General features: G+C 42.9%; 1 protein-coding gene across 1 annotated transcript; it reads right to left on the minus strand.

The window, feature by feature from the left end:
* Positions 1 to 2,110: 2,110 nt before the first annotated feature.
* Positions 2,111 to 12,810, minus strand: man1b1b (mannosidase, alpha, class 1B, member 1b). Its single transcript, XM_070904814.1, has 14 exons — positions 12,762 to 12,810; positions 12,104 to 12,223; positions 11,251 to 11,359; positions 10,926 to 11,044; positions 9,818 to 9,951; positions 9,618 to 9,727; positions 9,299 to 9,478; positions 9,064 to 9,212; positions 8,048 to 8,236; positions 5,837 to 6,027; positions 4,502 to 4,622; positions 4,003 to 4,197; positions 3,685 to 3,816; positions 2,111 to 2,344 (listed from the first exon to the last, which is right to left on the minus strand). The coding sequence occupies exons 2-14, from the start codon at positions 12,206 to 12,208 to the stop codon at positions 2,138 to 2,140; spliced, it is 1,941 nt and encodes a 646-aa protein (XP_070760915.1). The 5' UTR covers positions 12,209 to 12,223; positions 12,762 to 12,810; the 3' UTR covers positions 2,111 to 2,137.
* Positions 12,811 to 15,597: the final 2,787 nt, after the last annotated feature.

Below are 15,597 nucleotides of genomic sequence, written 5' to 3' on the forward strand. Positions count from 1 at the left end.
TTGAATGTTGTCTGAAGCAACATTAAAAAGGCACGAGTGAGACAACACCACGGAACAATGACACAGAACATGACAACATGAGTTTGGTCTCAATACAAATTCTTACAAAACAACAACTACAAGTAGAGCTACATGTGATGTAAAGCAGCGATATTTACAGGAATGGCCGCACGTTGCTCTGAAGCTGCTGCTGCTGCTACTACAAAAACGGAACAAAATGCTCAGAGCAAAAAAGGTAGCTATAATTACACACTACAAATCAATATATTATGCTAAATTTATACTTTAAAATCTCACAATTCATTTCTCTCACTTGAAAGAAAAACAAAATGTACTACGTAACACCTTACCAAGGAAAATGACAAAAGAAAGAAAGAAAGAAATGGAACATTCAGTGAAGAGAGCAGCTGCTCAGCACAACAAAAAAAAAAAAAAAAACCCAAGAAAAGCTTCACAGTTCGTAAGTAAATCTGCTGCTTGGCAACAACTGGAATCAGACCACGGCCATCTGAGTAGAGCCCTGATGCTGCATTCATGTCACATGTATGACATGGAGTATGCCATACGGAGCCAATCCTCCTGTCATAGTATATGTCATTTTAACTTTGCAATATTAGTGCAATTGTATTTTATCCTACCTTATACCTCTACACTTTTATTTCAGGGGGAAATGCTGTACTTTCTGCTCCATTACATTCAGCTCATCTTCATCTGGAGTTACTCGTTACTTTTCAGATAAAGATTGTACGTGTAAAACAGTGTGATCAGCTTATAAAATATTTTTAAAAAGTAGTTGGAATTAGCGCCAGCTCCACTAGCTGCAACATTAAAATGCTGGGTGCCACTTTCTAAAGTTTGTCTCATAAGGCATATTATAAAAAGGGTTTCTATGTCGTAATTAATGGCTTTATTAAAACATTACTAAAGACATTATAGATTCATTCATAGGTCATAAGCCACTGGGACAACTTTTGGGTTGCCAAAAAGAGTACGGTCTAGACCTGCTCTATTTGTAACGTGTCATGAGATGACTTCTGTTGTGATTTGGAGCTATATAAATAAAATTGAATTGCCAGGTTAAAAAAAGAGTACTTTCACTTTTGAGTGGGACTTTCATGTACTTAAAAAAAACAAAAAAACAAATCACATTTCCTGTATGACATGAGTGCAGCATGGGACAGCAAGTCCCTGGACTCGTGCCCGGTCAGACAGCTTCGGCTTTGTTTCCCCTTTTCAAGCAGAATGAAAAAGGTTCCAGCCAGAAAAGAGCCCTTAATGACTATATTACACGCAGCGTGATGAGGAATTAGCCTTTTTTTTTTGTTTGTTTTTTTGCATCCCTGCGAGAGTCAAAGAGTCACAGCCATGTACAAACGTGTCAGCAGAGCGGTCAGGTTACAGGTACAGCAGGCGGAGGTCAGTGTCGGTTCAGTCAGCTGGTAGTTGCTGTCAGGGGAGCGTTTTGCTACGAGGGCAACCAGCCTGCTCTCTCTCTCCCACTGGGCGCTGGGCTCAGATGCTGGGTTTGTTTTCATAATCGTTGATCGTCGATGCCTTTTCAGAAACTTTTAACAAGAATACCAAGCAGGGATTGTCTTTTTCAGGTCCTTTTTTTTGTTGTTGATAGAAATAGAATGTGCACAACTGTAACCAAAATATAAGCTATGAGCAGCTTTAAACTGAAATGATCAGTATGAACTTTCAAACACCTGACGATCCTCCTCGTCCCCTCAAAATGTGATTAAGACATCTTCGATTCAAGTCACAATCAGGTTTTTTCTTTAATGCTGATGGGCGTCAGGAGGACAGAAACCTTCCTCTGCTTCTCCAGCGTCGACTCTGTCGCTACAAGCGATGCAACGGAAAACGATCAGTCGAATAAATAAACAAGGCCGAGCCGCAAACTGAGCCAGGCTTTTGTCATTTTTTTCCCCATGGCTATTAGCGCATAAATAATTGATTCAATCGGTAAAAAGAAGGCGTTTTTTTCCCATTCTGCGGTCTGTGTTGTTGCTTCGACAACATTCAGTCATTGAAACAGAAGACGAAGGAATTATCTTGGTATTAGACCAACCCTGAGATGTTTTGTTTTGTTTCTACACGTCGTCTTATCTGCCATTTTTGAATTCTTGTGTGGTCACACAGTGGAAGGCCATATAGGCAGGGGGTGGGCTTCAGTGTTGAAGACAAACTGGTTGAGGCTGATGAGGTCCGGGTCATCTGAGAAGAGCAGGTACAGATATTTCAGGGTCTCTCCCAGGAAGAAGCTCTCCATCTTGTCTCGGGGGCTTGGGTAGTCCGGGTCTCGCACGTTATTGATGGAGGTGTAGCCCCCCGAGGAAACCTGAAGGGAAACACACATTTGGTTCTTATTCACACAACCCCAATCCCTATTACCATTAGGGTACTGGCTCTGTATGACATGATATGTCACTGAAGAAAATCCCAGTCCCAGAGGAAAACAACAATTCCATTTTCACCCTGGAATTACTTTCATTCAAACATCGTACAGCAACTTCTGGGCCGCTTTGTTTACTCCAGATAAGACGAGATATTAGCCGTGTCTCCCCTCTCTCATCATGGGCGACGTGAGATCGCTGGCAAACAAGATGGATGAGCTAACGGCGCCGGCCAGGAGTCAGAGGGAGTACCGGGAGTGTAGTTTAATGTGCTTTACGGAGACATGGCTGCACCAGGACATTCCCGACGACAACGTCTCCATCGACGGCTATCAGACTGTCCGGGACGACAGGGATTGCACCGGGAGGGTGAAAGGGGGGGGGGGGCGGGCTTGGTGTTCTCGTTAACAACAGGTGGTGCAATCCTTCCCACATCACCATCAAGGATCGTGTCTGTTGCCCGGACACTGAACTGCTGGCGGTTGGACTCAGACCGTACTATTTGCCCAGGGAGTTCTCACATGCCATTGTTGCGATTGTTTACATCCTCCCCCCTCTGCCTGAGGGCCCCCCAGACTGCTGTGCATTAGACCTCAGACCTGCATTTGATATAATTATGTCCTATAGACCCCCTTTTCTGTTGGTAAACATTATGATGTGGGCGGAGCTTAGGGGGAGGCAGAATAATTCTCTGAACGTGTTAGCTGACGCTAGCTAGCAAGTTTTGTTGGCTTCTTTTTTAAGAATGGCTGAAGAAAAAACGAGTTTCTCTGAATATGTACAGTCACTCACTCAGTTAAAGTTAACATTAACCAAACGACCCGTAAACGCTCCCTCAGAGGATGGACGATCTGACAGGATTACCTCTGATGGAATGGCCAAGCCTAGCGTGTATAGTCTAAAGAAACAGAGCATATAAATCTTTACATGCCTTCTGATTCTGATATAACTATGTCAACTGAATGGTCATGAAGGCCTACAAGACTTGAAATGCCAAGATTTAACAGATGAGTTTTGTCTCTGGCCACACGACTAGCTAACAAAGTTATCACCTATTCCTCAGAGTTCCCCAATTTCTGATGAGGTGGGCATGACAAACCTTTAGACACTTAACGGTGTCCATACCTACAACAGACAACACTTTATTTAACCTCGCGCAACATGAAGTGTGAGCTACAAACTCAGTCCAATCCTTTTCGTCTTATCGCATCTACAGACTATTTAGATCATTGATCCTTAGTTCATTCGATCCACAAAGATCAAGATGGCCTGTCATTTTACCGACCTTGGTGTACTTGTTAAAGTTTTGGAGAATCTCCCAGCCCCAGTCCTGGTACTTGTGGTCCTTGGTGAACCTGTACAGGTAGAAGAGACTCTCCACCGTCTCTGGTCGCAGGAGGTTGTGTCTGTCTGCAAGCTATCGCAGAGAATACAGAAGTAGACAGAAACGGCAAATCAAAGTTCAAAACATACCCTCAACATCCTCAAACAATTATGTATGTGATCAGTGGGAGGTTTGGGGTCACATTTACCCCCCCCCAGGCATTCAGGCAATGCTCTTACCAAGAATGACACAAAATGAGTTTGAAGGTGCAAGCTCTACCTTTACGTCGATGTCTCGCGTGCTGCCCTGGTGCATGTTGAAGTGGACAATCTCCGGACTGAGGCCGGTCTCCATCTGGACGTACATCTGATAGCAGGTCTCCATCAGCTGTTCGGCCAGATCCATGTGATCAGCCGGCAGGCCGTTGTGAGCACCAAGGGCCAGAGTGCCCGGCAGGAAACACACTAGATGGTCCTGAAAAAACAGATACATTCTAGTCCCACATACTGACCTGAACTATTACTGTATAAATCAATGGTGAGTTCATTTGAATATAGTTTCATCTCAGTAGCTTCCTAGTTCATTCGTGATCTTTTGTCTCTTTAGATGAATGGCAAAACTGATATTATCAATCGTCACTTCAACCAAATGACATACACACAGATCAGAACGTTTGTCCATATTTTGTTGTTATAACTTAGAATCTTTCAAACACCACACTTTTTGAATTTATATGCCGACTGTCAAGAGCTTGAGGGTGGTTTGGAATGCTGCTGACCATTTTAGGGCTGAACTGTCCTTGTGAGAGCTCTCCAACAAAGGTGAGGCCATTAGGTGAAGACTTCTGCAACAGGTTCTTCTTTACACCCTCGATCGCCTGGAGATAGTCCTCCAAGAGCCTACACACACACACACACACACACACACACACACACACACACACACACACACACACAGACACACACACACACACTTTATCTTAATTCAGAGCCTGAAGCTTGGACATCAAGTATATTCCCCCTTGTGGACCAAAAACAAACAAATAATTCAGACATTCAAAGCTGCTTAATCTAAGCCTATGCCCTCAAGCGGTGCTGAGAGTCTGCAGGGATTGTTCCACTTTATTAATCTTTCATCTGTCCCCCTGACATAGCCAGAGGAACCAAATGCTGCCAGAACAGCATAAACACGTCCGTCTCTCCATTTGATGACACTGGCTGATATTACAGTGTTTTTATGTAAAATTCAGTATCGGCCCATTTTAAAATCAATATGTCTGGTAGGGCTACACCCTAGAGCATGGGTCACTAACAGGCGGACCGCGGTCCGAGTCCGGACCCAGACGCCATCCTATACGGACCCGGACCTATAACCAATAAATTATTAAGGGATTTTACATTTTGACGGGGCACTTCTATTTTAACCGGCGCAGCTTTTCTAGTCTTTGCGGCGCTGGTTTGGCGGCTCAGGAAACTCGCATACCAATTGCATACGAGTTACGCCAGCCCACGTGACGCTACTCAGCCAATCAAATCTGTGCATTCTTCACACTTTATTGTGTATTTGTATATTGTCATTTGTAATTGTAATTTCTGTTACTTGCCTCAGGACTATGGATGTAAATTAGCATTCTTGCTAACTCCGTGATGTAATGTTTACATCTTGTATTATAATACTGATGTTCATCAAAGTGTTCTGTCCCTATCAAATAAATAAATAAATAGGAATATAACAAAAAAACAAAATAAGGTTATTACTAACAACTTGACCATAAATGAATGTATTCTCGGGACTTTTTTGCAATTGTAATATTATCGGTTATCAGCCATGAAACATTTTAATTAAAACTCTTGCATAAAATGAAGTTTAAGTTTGATGAAAAACAGTGCAGACGTGTTTCAGTATGATGCATTAGCTTTGTTGAGCGAATTTCAAGTCGGTGCGACTTGATTTTGATGGCTACTGTAAGCTGTACTTGCATGAGTTGTAAGTTGTGAGTAGGCCACATAGGACTGGGTTACTGGGCTGATTGTTCAAAAGCACCGGCCCTTTAAAAAGGTATAAAACTTCCCATGGTGAAAGTGAATACTGGGCATCTTTTAGTGCGACTCACTGGTTCTCCTTCTTGCCTCCCTGGATCCACTGCTTCAGCAGGTACTCATAGTAGCTGTCCGCTCTGGCTCCCAGCGTGTAGATGCCCTGATGGGTGAACTGGCCGTTGTTTGTGTTGATGAACATGGGCACAAGACCGTCCAGCTTGCCGTCCAACTTGTGGACCTGTTTCATGACCTCGGCCACTGCATCCTGGAAAGCCAAGGTCGGAGGTCAGGTGATTAGAATGTGGTGAAGTAACTGGACAGAAAAAAAAAAACTTTACTTACAAGAAAATGAGACGAAAGAACGAATTACCTTTCTGCAATATAGATATAGAAAAAAATTCCAGCGCACTTCTGGAGTTTCCACAATCCCCCTGATCAATGGATTTAGTTGTACAACATCATTTCTTCAGCCCTGACATATTTAAAACAGGTGTGAATACCAGACATTTAGCTAATTCAGCTTCGGAGCACATTTTGTTCAAAGCCAATTTGGTCCACAATCAACACAAATAACAACAAATAATACACTTCTATACCCTTAAAATATGCTTGAACAAATTATGTGATGGGTGACGGGAGTTTCAAAACCTGGTTCTGTGTATCCTCAAGAACAACAACAGTATTTTCCAACAAGAAAAAGCCAGTCTGGACTCTCCTCTCCTCAATTAGGGAGCAATTCTTGGCATGTGCCACTGAATTTGGCACAGCGGCTTACTGAATACAGAGAGTAATAAAAGTTGTCTGAGATGATGATGAACTATCATCACACCCTCTCTCACATTCTGTATACAGTATTCTCTACACTCAAGCAAGTGTATTTGATAAACCCTCATTGTTCTTTCTCAGCAAATTCTGTGTCCAATCTTGCAGTTGCAAGAACGAATGCAACACTAACAAACTAACATAAATCCCATCATCATTTACATCTGCATGCAATGTCCAATCCTTGCAGTGTTTCTGGAAAGGGTCAAGCCAGGTCAGAGGAATGGCTGGAAACAGGCAAAAACAAATCCTGCTCCTAACCTGTGTACTGCAGGAAAAAAAAAAAATGTTGCTAGCCCATAGTCTGCAACTACAGGAATGCTCACCATCCATATACATTTACCAACCACAATAAATCTTTATGCACTAAAACTCCTGAAGATCTTTTAGTAATCAGTGAATTCTGTCGCAACAATCACATTCCTAACCCCATTCCTATTGCTACAATTAACAGCAAAAACATTTTTCAGAAAAGCTGCGGCAAATTCGGTCACTCTGGGCTGCAGCAATCACACCAAAACTGGGCCACATGGTTCATACGTTTCGTATAACCAAATATATGGACTAAACGTGACTGGGTTCTGGCTGCTGCTGCAACCAGACTAAAAGACGGAAGGTTCCAGTGACCAAGACTATAGTTGACTGCGCATTTAGCATTTTAAAAACACATTGCCTGAGAATCCCGTGCTGACAGAATCAGTGTGTGTTGTTTTTTTTTTCCTTCCTTCTTTGTCTTCTAAAAACTTGCTTTTATCCTTTGCGGGTCTGCGGGCTAAAGGCACGTACCATATTAACAAGACTTCTTGGGGGTTCGAATGTGGCCCATCTCTTGTGACCCACGAAATTATTAGCCTGTAGTTGACAGCTAGCCACGGTCCGATGGGAGAGATGACCATGGCTGCTGCAAGGCAACAAAAGCAGCAGCTGATATCAAACCCAATAAGTATGGATGCATACAAGATCAAACTAAAAGCTAAAAGCTAATGCACCCAGTCTACACAAGAAGTTTCTTCACGCTAGCAGCCCAGCGAGGCTGTAATGCTAATGACACACGAGAAAACAGAACTACTGGATTGACAAAACGATGGCAAGACAATTTAGCAACCTTACCACAGTGGGAGGATTATGTTGTTGTTTTTTTTTTTTTTACATTAAATGCATTAATCCCCTTTCCCTAGCCACACAAGGCTCATTGGTATGTCAGCTCCAGCTGTAATTCATCAGCCTCAGTTGTGCTTTCAGCTTAATGTAGGACTGGAATTAATACTTGAGTAATCTGAGTAGTAACTGCCAAAGTTCATACTGCTTTCATATCAGTTTTAAAACAGCACCTGCAGATGGGAAGTGGTATCTGTCAGCGCCGTTTAGAAGTTCCATAACGTGACGTTATGTAACCGAATGTGTCAGCAGTATTACAAATTACAAAGTGCCACTCTTGAGAACTTCCTCTCTCTGTTAGTCACCTGGTACTGCGGCTCCTGGGTGAGGCGGCTGAGTTCTCTGAACTCCAGCTGGATGCTCGCGACCTCGGCCACAGTGCTGTCCGAGGTCCAGCGGGGGGGGTGGGCGGTGCCTTTCCCGATGTTCACGTCAGAGTAGGGGATCTTGGATGGGGTGTTGAAGGCTGGCATCAGCCTGGAGCCGATGTCTTTCTGCAGAGGAAGAATGCAGGTTATATGCTGGGCTGCAACTAAAGGTTATTTTCATTATCGATTTGAGCTGCCGATCATTGTCTTGATTAATCGATGAATCTTTTAGTCTATAAAATGACCAAAAAAATTGGGAAAAATGCTCATCACAATTTCCCAGAGCCCAAAGTGACGCCAGCAGTCCAAAACCCAAAGACCCAAAGAAAAGCAGCAAAAAAACATTTAAGAAGCTGGAACCAGCAAACATTTTTGCTTGCACCTGTAACTGTGTAATTTCCCCCCCGGGGATCAATTCTGATTCTGTAATCGTTGCAGGTATTTGCAGATGTAAGGCATTGAAAACGAAAAAGTCAAAGTGTCAATCATGACCCAACTATTACTCAAAAAGACAAAAGACAAAAATCAGCACGTTCAGTGATCATGAAAATAAAAGTTGGTTGCAGCCCAAAGTATTTCTCCAAGATCATTTTCGACGGTTGAACCCTGTACGCTACATTTTTACGTTTGCTCCCCAGTCAAACTTGGGAGGCAAATATGCTATAATGGCTTGAAAGCACAACAGGAGAACAGCTACAGTGTGCTGTTTTCAGAGTTTCTGGCAATGGCAGATGAAAAGGTCAACCGAAAATACATCCACTTAAGTCAGAAAGAACAGGCAATACTACAGGTGTGGTGTAAATACTGCAGATGTTGTTGGCAATGACACACTGTCTGCACAACTAGTTGAAGAACATGGAGAAGGTGCTGATATCTGCATTCTTATATGCATAATCTCTTTGTTTTTATATGGACATTAAGGTTTTGAAATGGGTGCATATGTGTTGACTCACAGCTTTGTCTAGGAACAGGGTGTCTCCAGTCAGATGGTAGGTACTCAGCAGGCCTCCCAGTATGCGGATGGTGCTCTCAAATAGGTTGACATCTACATTCCTGTTGAACGTGAGCTCTGTGGCCACCCACGCCTTAGCTTCCTCAAATTCTATAAACACAACATTACAAAACACAGTTACTGGTAGTCGAGAGGCAGAAGAAGTTCAGAGCTTGAAGGCGCAGAGGTCAGTCTACCTTCTTTAAGCTGCAGGATCCACATGGTATCCAGGGCGTCAATGAGCGTCAAGCCCAGGCCGAACCACTCGCTGTAGGACTTGGAGAGGGGCCTGAGCTCATCATGGCCCCAAGCAAAGTCTTTATAACCCTTCCATGCATGTCTGAAAGCTTCGCGCACTACCTCTGTCCGGTCAGCTTCTGTGACACACAAGATACAGTGGCTCAGATTACATTTCATGGTCACACTCAAAACACAGTCACTACTAATTCATCAAAAACAGAAAGTGGTAAAAAATAAAAAATAAAAAATAAATAATAATAATAATAACGCAGATACCTGACTCTTTTGACGATTTGACTTTTTGGTTGGCAGGTGAATCCTCCTTATTCTCCCCATCCTTGGTGCCTTCTGTGGCCTGGTCAGTGTCGATCACCGCCCCACGCCAGCTGAAAGTCACCAGAGGATTAAAAAAATAAAGAATAATATTACATATATAAAAAGTTAAGTTTAGTTGTGATCGCACTCCCAAGTCTCACCTGATGACTGCCTCCTCCTCCCCTTCTTTCTTGCCGTCAGCCGCCTTGTCCTCGGCCACCGTATCTGAGATGTTTCCCTTCTTCTGAAGACGATTCTGAAGAACAGGCGGCCCTCTCCTATTGGATAACTTCGCCTGCGGCAAATAAACAAGAAACTTTTTTTATTTTACCATTTAAATCTTCACCTCACAAGCAAGTTGTTTAGAAAGAAAAGCAGACTGATCTGTATTATCGATAAATGTTACGCACACATTCCTAATCTGCTGATACCTCAGCTTCATTCAAAATATATGTGTCTATTTCAAAGAACACATCATTCTTCTCCCTCTTAGGTGTAATGCGCTTGTCACTGTCATTTTCTACCCAGCCGTCACAGTGGAGGAGGGGCGCGTGAGAGGTTTCCTCGCCCACAAAATCTCACGAACCCACAGAGACCGGCGGGTCCGTCCTCTCTCCCTATGTGCTTCAGCCTTCCCTTCAACCAGAGCAAGTACTCTACCTCGTGCTGACATTTTTACATTCATTATTTGTTGATAACACAAGCTATCTGCAAAATTAGGTAGCCTACTAGCGAGACCAAAAAGTGGAATGTTCTTGAATGCAAGATGAAGACACTCGGATTTCATATTTGATGAAGTGCTATAGTTCTTTAGTTGTCACATAATAAATACGAAAAAAAGGTTCCCTACACATTTCCATGCCATCTCAACAGACAATGTTTTGTAAGAGGTTATTTTATTGTCAGAGTACTTGAGGAATTAGCTTCCAGGATGTGAGAAACACCAGAGTGTGAATTCTTCAGTGCAGGGGAAGTCAGCTTGGAAAGATAAACACTTATTTTCAGAAGTCCAACGTTGATAGCCAACTATCTGTTGCCAAAAAGAAAATGGTCAACAATCTATCCTATCCTGTGCCCTAACTCCAACTCACAACACACTTTAACACTTTTTGAAAAAACACATTTGAACGTTAACATGGATCTAAAATTGTTTTCTTGCAACCTTAACCTTTCTATCCAAATGTACATTGACATTGAAATTTCAAGTGTTCCAGTCTCTTTAGAAACCCCGTGCTACCCTTAAAAGAACAGGAACAGATGTATAGAAACCTGGGAGGGTTGTTCCGTCAGTGGCGGTCGGCCCTGTTTCTCAGGCTCAGGAAGCACATGAGGGACGACGGGCCTCAGGACACTCTTACTGTCTGTGTCTTGCTCTCTCTCTGTAAGGCCTCAACACACACACGCACACAGGTTTAGTATAAAAAGTATTACAGTAGTGCAGTAACATAGTTCAAGGGTGGCAGGCTGGCGTAATGATTACTGAAAGTCACTGGACTGCAGCCCACGGGAGCCCCTGTCCAACAAAGATAAAACACTCACAGCATGCCAGAGGCTCAGGATATCATAGAACATGTTTCATGTATTGGAGCCTTACCTCTGATGTGTTCAGTTACAGCAGGATAGGAAGCAATTCCACAAATAAACAGGAGGACAAGGGTGAAGAGGATGAGGCTCCGCTGCAGCCTGGACAGCTGCTTCCATTTCTGTTGACACACGGGAGAGAGGAAGATGGAGGGACGATGCCGACTTCTGTCCAGTAACTGGAGGATTTCTGTGGGTTTTATGGCTTTTTTTCCCTAAACCTCCTGGCTGTGTTGCATGCTTACACTGATAACGCAACTCGGCTGTTAGATTAGTGTAATGAGTATAGAATCATACTGTAACTATCATACATAGAAGGCCTAAACAATATACACAATAAGTTTCTAAATGCACCATTTGAAATTGGTACCACAAGTACCACATTTTTTTCCCCCTACATTGTTAGTAACGTAGGTTGTAACAGATTGCAAAGTCATAGAACTGAAGTTACATCCAGGTAACATCCTGCCTAAAAACACCCACTTCTTTCAGCAAGGAATGTTTGACCGTGCCACTGCAAGTCTACAAAATACCAACGGATGGCCAAGAAAAGTTGACCAAAATGGACATGAAGTAGTTTACAGTTATTTTCGGCCTCCCAAATATCAGAAACATGCAATATCTCACTTCAGCAAGGCTAGTTGTTTAATAGATGGAATGACAAATCAACATAAACTTGGAATTAAAGCCTCAACAATTATACTTCCTCACTAACTTCCTGGTATAACCCAGCCCTTGGAGTTGACAGTAAACTCTGAATATTTCACCACAAGCACAACACCCAACTCTACATTGCAGCACAGAAAAAGAAAAACCATGCATTCCTAGCAGGATGGGGGTGGGGGGGGGGGGTAAGACTCACGTACCCTCCAGCAGGACTGCCTCCTCCACTGCTTACTGTTGCTGTAACCTCCACTTCCTTGATTGGCAAAGCTTATAGATACGTAGTCCTGCCGAGATGGTGGGTGCATGTCTGTGACCCAGCCCTGGGAGGAGAGGAGGAGGAGACACGTTGAAGGGTTGTGCGAGCGAGAGGAGAGCCGGACGGAGCTGACAGGTGTGGTGATGTTAACCCAGCTCCAAGCAAGCTAGGGGGACAAGATGCAGCTAGCATGTTGAGCTTTGTGATATTGTTATTATTATTATGCCATAAACGAACTCCACATTGTCAGATATGAAGAGGAGAGTTTCGCTCCATTTGAACTCACTTAAACGTAACACACGTTTGGCTTTACAAAAAAAAGCGTAACTTTGGAGGTTTTCACGCCGACATATTAGTTTCTGTAACCTAAATTCACAGCGCACCTCATGCACCGCAGCTAGCTATAGCGCTATAGCCGTCATTACAACTGCAAACGCCAAATGTCAGTCAACAGGCTACTTTAATTAGTGGTGTGAACCTAACGTGAAGTTAAAACGTAAAATGAATATCGGCGTGCATAGCTCATCCAATTGATAAAACTTTAACAGGAGCTACTACATACCAAAAACATGACTGTAAACTACATACAGACGTTCCCTTACCTGTCACACAAGGGAGGTGAACTCTGGTGTAGCCCCCGCTGAAGCTGCTAACGTTACTTCGCCTACGCGTCACTGGCTCGAAGCGACGTTCCGGCGGACTCACAGCCCAACTGTTGACCGAGGCATGGCTCGAGGCCTAACGCAGCCGATACCGTGGGCGAGTAGCGGAGAGGAAAGGTTCTTTCAAAAGAAAAAGTGGCTTTGCCGGGAGTTTAACGGGCGCCCAGGGAAAAAGTTAAGACGCATAACTGACATTACCTTGCAAAGTTAGGGTCGGTCTAATCCACCACCAGGAAGGCAACAGCAGTCATTGTTTCAACTGCGGTTATCTCAACGTTAACGACGCGGCCTCGGGGGTGTCTCGGTATTTCAAACACTTCACCTCCCCTCGCTTTTACCCGGTGGTCCTCACTTGATAGCTATTTTCACAGCAGCCGATAAACAATTGCGCTGCATGTCATCCGCTCACACTTTTGAGATGTGATGCTGCTCGCTCACTGTCTTCTTCTTGTTTTTGCGGAAGTTGGCGTTCACCTTATTGGCGCACTACCGCCCCCTTCTGCTTTCACACAAACACGTCCTAACCTACATTTTATCCTCCATGCTTTACGACCCCGTCCTACTATAAAATCCCTATCCTTGCTTATCCACCATGTCCTATAAAAAACATTTCCTCATCATCTCTCTCTCTCTCTCTCTGTGTCTCCTACAACTCAGAACTACATGCTCCAATGACCCCTCTTTCTGACACCCCTCACACAAGCCTGTTCTGAGGCCATTTTCAGCGTTTTGTTTAGTGCACAGTGCCCCCAACCTTTTACCTTGTTACACACAGTTTCCTCTCTCCTGTGCCCACTACCTACCCTTTGACATTCTTTTGAATTTGATAAAGATGACCACCCATCGTAGTGCAACCAACACTGCCAACATCTCCGCTGTGTAAACCCCTAAATTACTGGATGCTCTTCTGTTGATTCCAATTCCTTTTGCTGGCATTGCCACCCCCATGTCCTGTCACTCCTCTCTCAGGTTTCTGGGCACCACCAGATGAACTACTGAAGGGCTTACCCTTAGATCAAGACACTCAAATTCTTTTTGCAATATCATTCCCTACCTGACCAAAGTTATCCCTCGGATACCTCCTATTCTCCCTGCATTCCTGCAACACCACCTTTTGTGGGGTGAAAAGTAATGGATCCCTGCAAATTAGCCCGGCATTTCTCCCATTTCTACCTGTAGGATGTTTTAAAACCCCTGCACTCTCTCAATGCATGTGCCTGAATCACATCCAATTTCTTCATAAGGGGACCTGGCTGCTGATCCACATGCTACACTGCCATAATCCAGCACAGACCTTATACGTTTCAACGATGAGCAACTCCCCGTTCCCTACCAGTCAAACATATCATCACATTTATTACTTTTTTTTTGTTGTTGCATTTTTCTGCCCATGTTCACAGTGAACCAAAAAGAACGGCAGATTGCAATCAATGACTTTGGCGGTGAATAAATGCATACATTTTTTAACACTAAATTCTTAGAAAATAAAAATAAATAAATAAATATTATAAAAAAAATAAAAATAAAATAAGAATGCAAACAAGCAAAATGAACAAGATGGATAAGTGAACACACAAAACAAATGTAGACTTAGCTAGATCCTATCATACTGCTCACTGTCAACAACAAATGCGATACAGATGCAGATGCAAACGCACCCACGCTGACTTCAGTGACTTCCACCAAATAACGTAAATACCAATTCAGCACTAGTACACTTCTCTGATGGTTTCAAAAGAAATTAATTCCAAAACACTCTTAGTTTACTTTTAGTTTCAGTATTTTTTTTCAATCATTTTTTATCACATTGTGTTAAATTAATCCAGAGTAACAAATTCTCCAGGTCCACATATGGTGTCAATATAGTGTCATTTGTGGCATTTTCCACAAATAGTGATGGAATGCGTCAATATTTCCAATGGTAATGAAGTGACTTATTTATTTATTTTAATACATTTTTTTTGTTTGATCTTTGCTTTAACAGTTTTCATCTGATGTGGTGGTATGATATCAAGTATGGCCAGGACCAGACGTCCCCTAACGTGACTATTAATACAAGCAGTGATGCTTAATAAGAATAATTAGTATTAACTTTTTTTTTTTTTTTAACTGTGTAACATTGTGTGTAACTACATTAGCATGCTGAAGATGAGGGTTTGACAGTAGCAAGGGGCAGAGCACAGGATGTATGAGGTCGGGGGGGGGGTAAGCTCAGTTCCCTGAGTGAAACAATATGCAAGGGAATCCATTTAAATGAATTTAATTTATAACAGTTTTAGCATGGGTAGCTCCCTCTAACCCCTCTAACCCTGGATACCTACTGAGCCATGCAGGATCATATACAACTAAAACAGCCAAAGTCCCCTCATTTATCGGTTAAAGCTGCACTGATAGATATTTTTAGCAAATTGTTTTGGTTTTCCAGTCTGCAGCCCTGCTCCCATTAACCAAACCCCTTTTAAGGCAGCTATTTTCAGCATATAAATCTCTGTTAAACCCACTGTACACTACTTGCTTAGCACCAAACAGCAGACAGACACAGTTAGCGACTAGCTGGCGAACACAGTGGAGCATTTAGCAGCCAAAGAGACATATTTTTTCCTCAGGGGTTGGTGGAGACCAAACCAGAGCTGAAAGGACAGCGAATATTGGACTTAGGCAACTATTTACTTTACAACTTTTCTGCTTGTTCTGCAGTGGTAAAAAAAAAAAATTAAAATAAATAAATGCATCTTTAATTTCTGTGCAGCATCAGTGACATGTTGAGAAACATTGA

This window comes from Enoplosus armatus, chromosome 4 (genome assembly GCF_043641665.1).
Source record: "Enoplosus armatus isolate fEnoArm2 chromosome 4, fEnoArm2.hap1, whole genome shotgun sequence".
In the NCBI taxonomy this organism is placed as follows: Eukaryota; Metazoa; Chordata; class Actinopteri; order Centrarchiformes; family Enoplosidae; genus Enoplosus; species Enoplosus armatus.

What these genes read in the sequence shown, in the direction of transcription:
- man1b1b (XM_070904814.1), bottom strand. Translation starts at nt 12,208, where the DNA reads ATGCACCCACCATCTCGGCAGGACTACGTATCTATAAGCTTTGCCAAT. An exon ending in CAAATCGTCAAAAGAGTCAG is followed by an intron (nt 9,479 to 9,617) that starts GTATCTGCGTTA and finishes TGTGTGTCACAG; the next exon opens with AAGCTGACCGGACAGAGGTA. An exon ending in CCCAGGAGCCGCAGTACCAG is followed by an intron (nt 6,028 to 8,047) that starts GTGACTAACAGA and finishes TTGGCTTTCCAG; the next exon opens with GATGCAGTGGCCGAGGTCAT.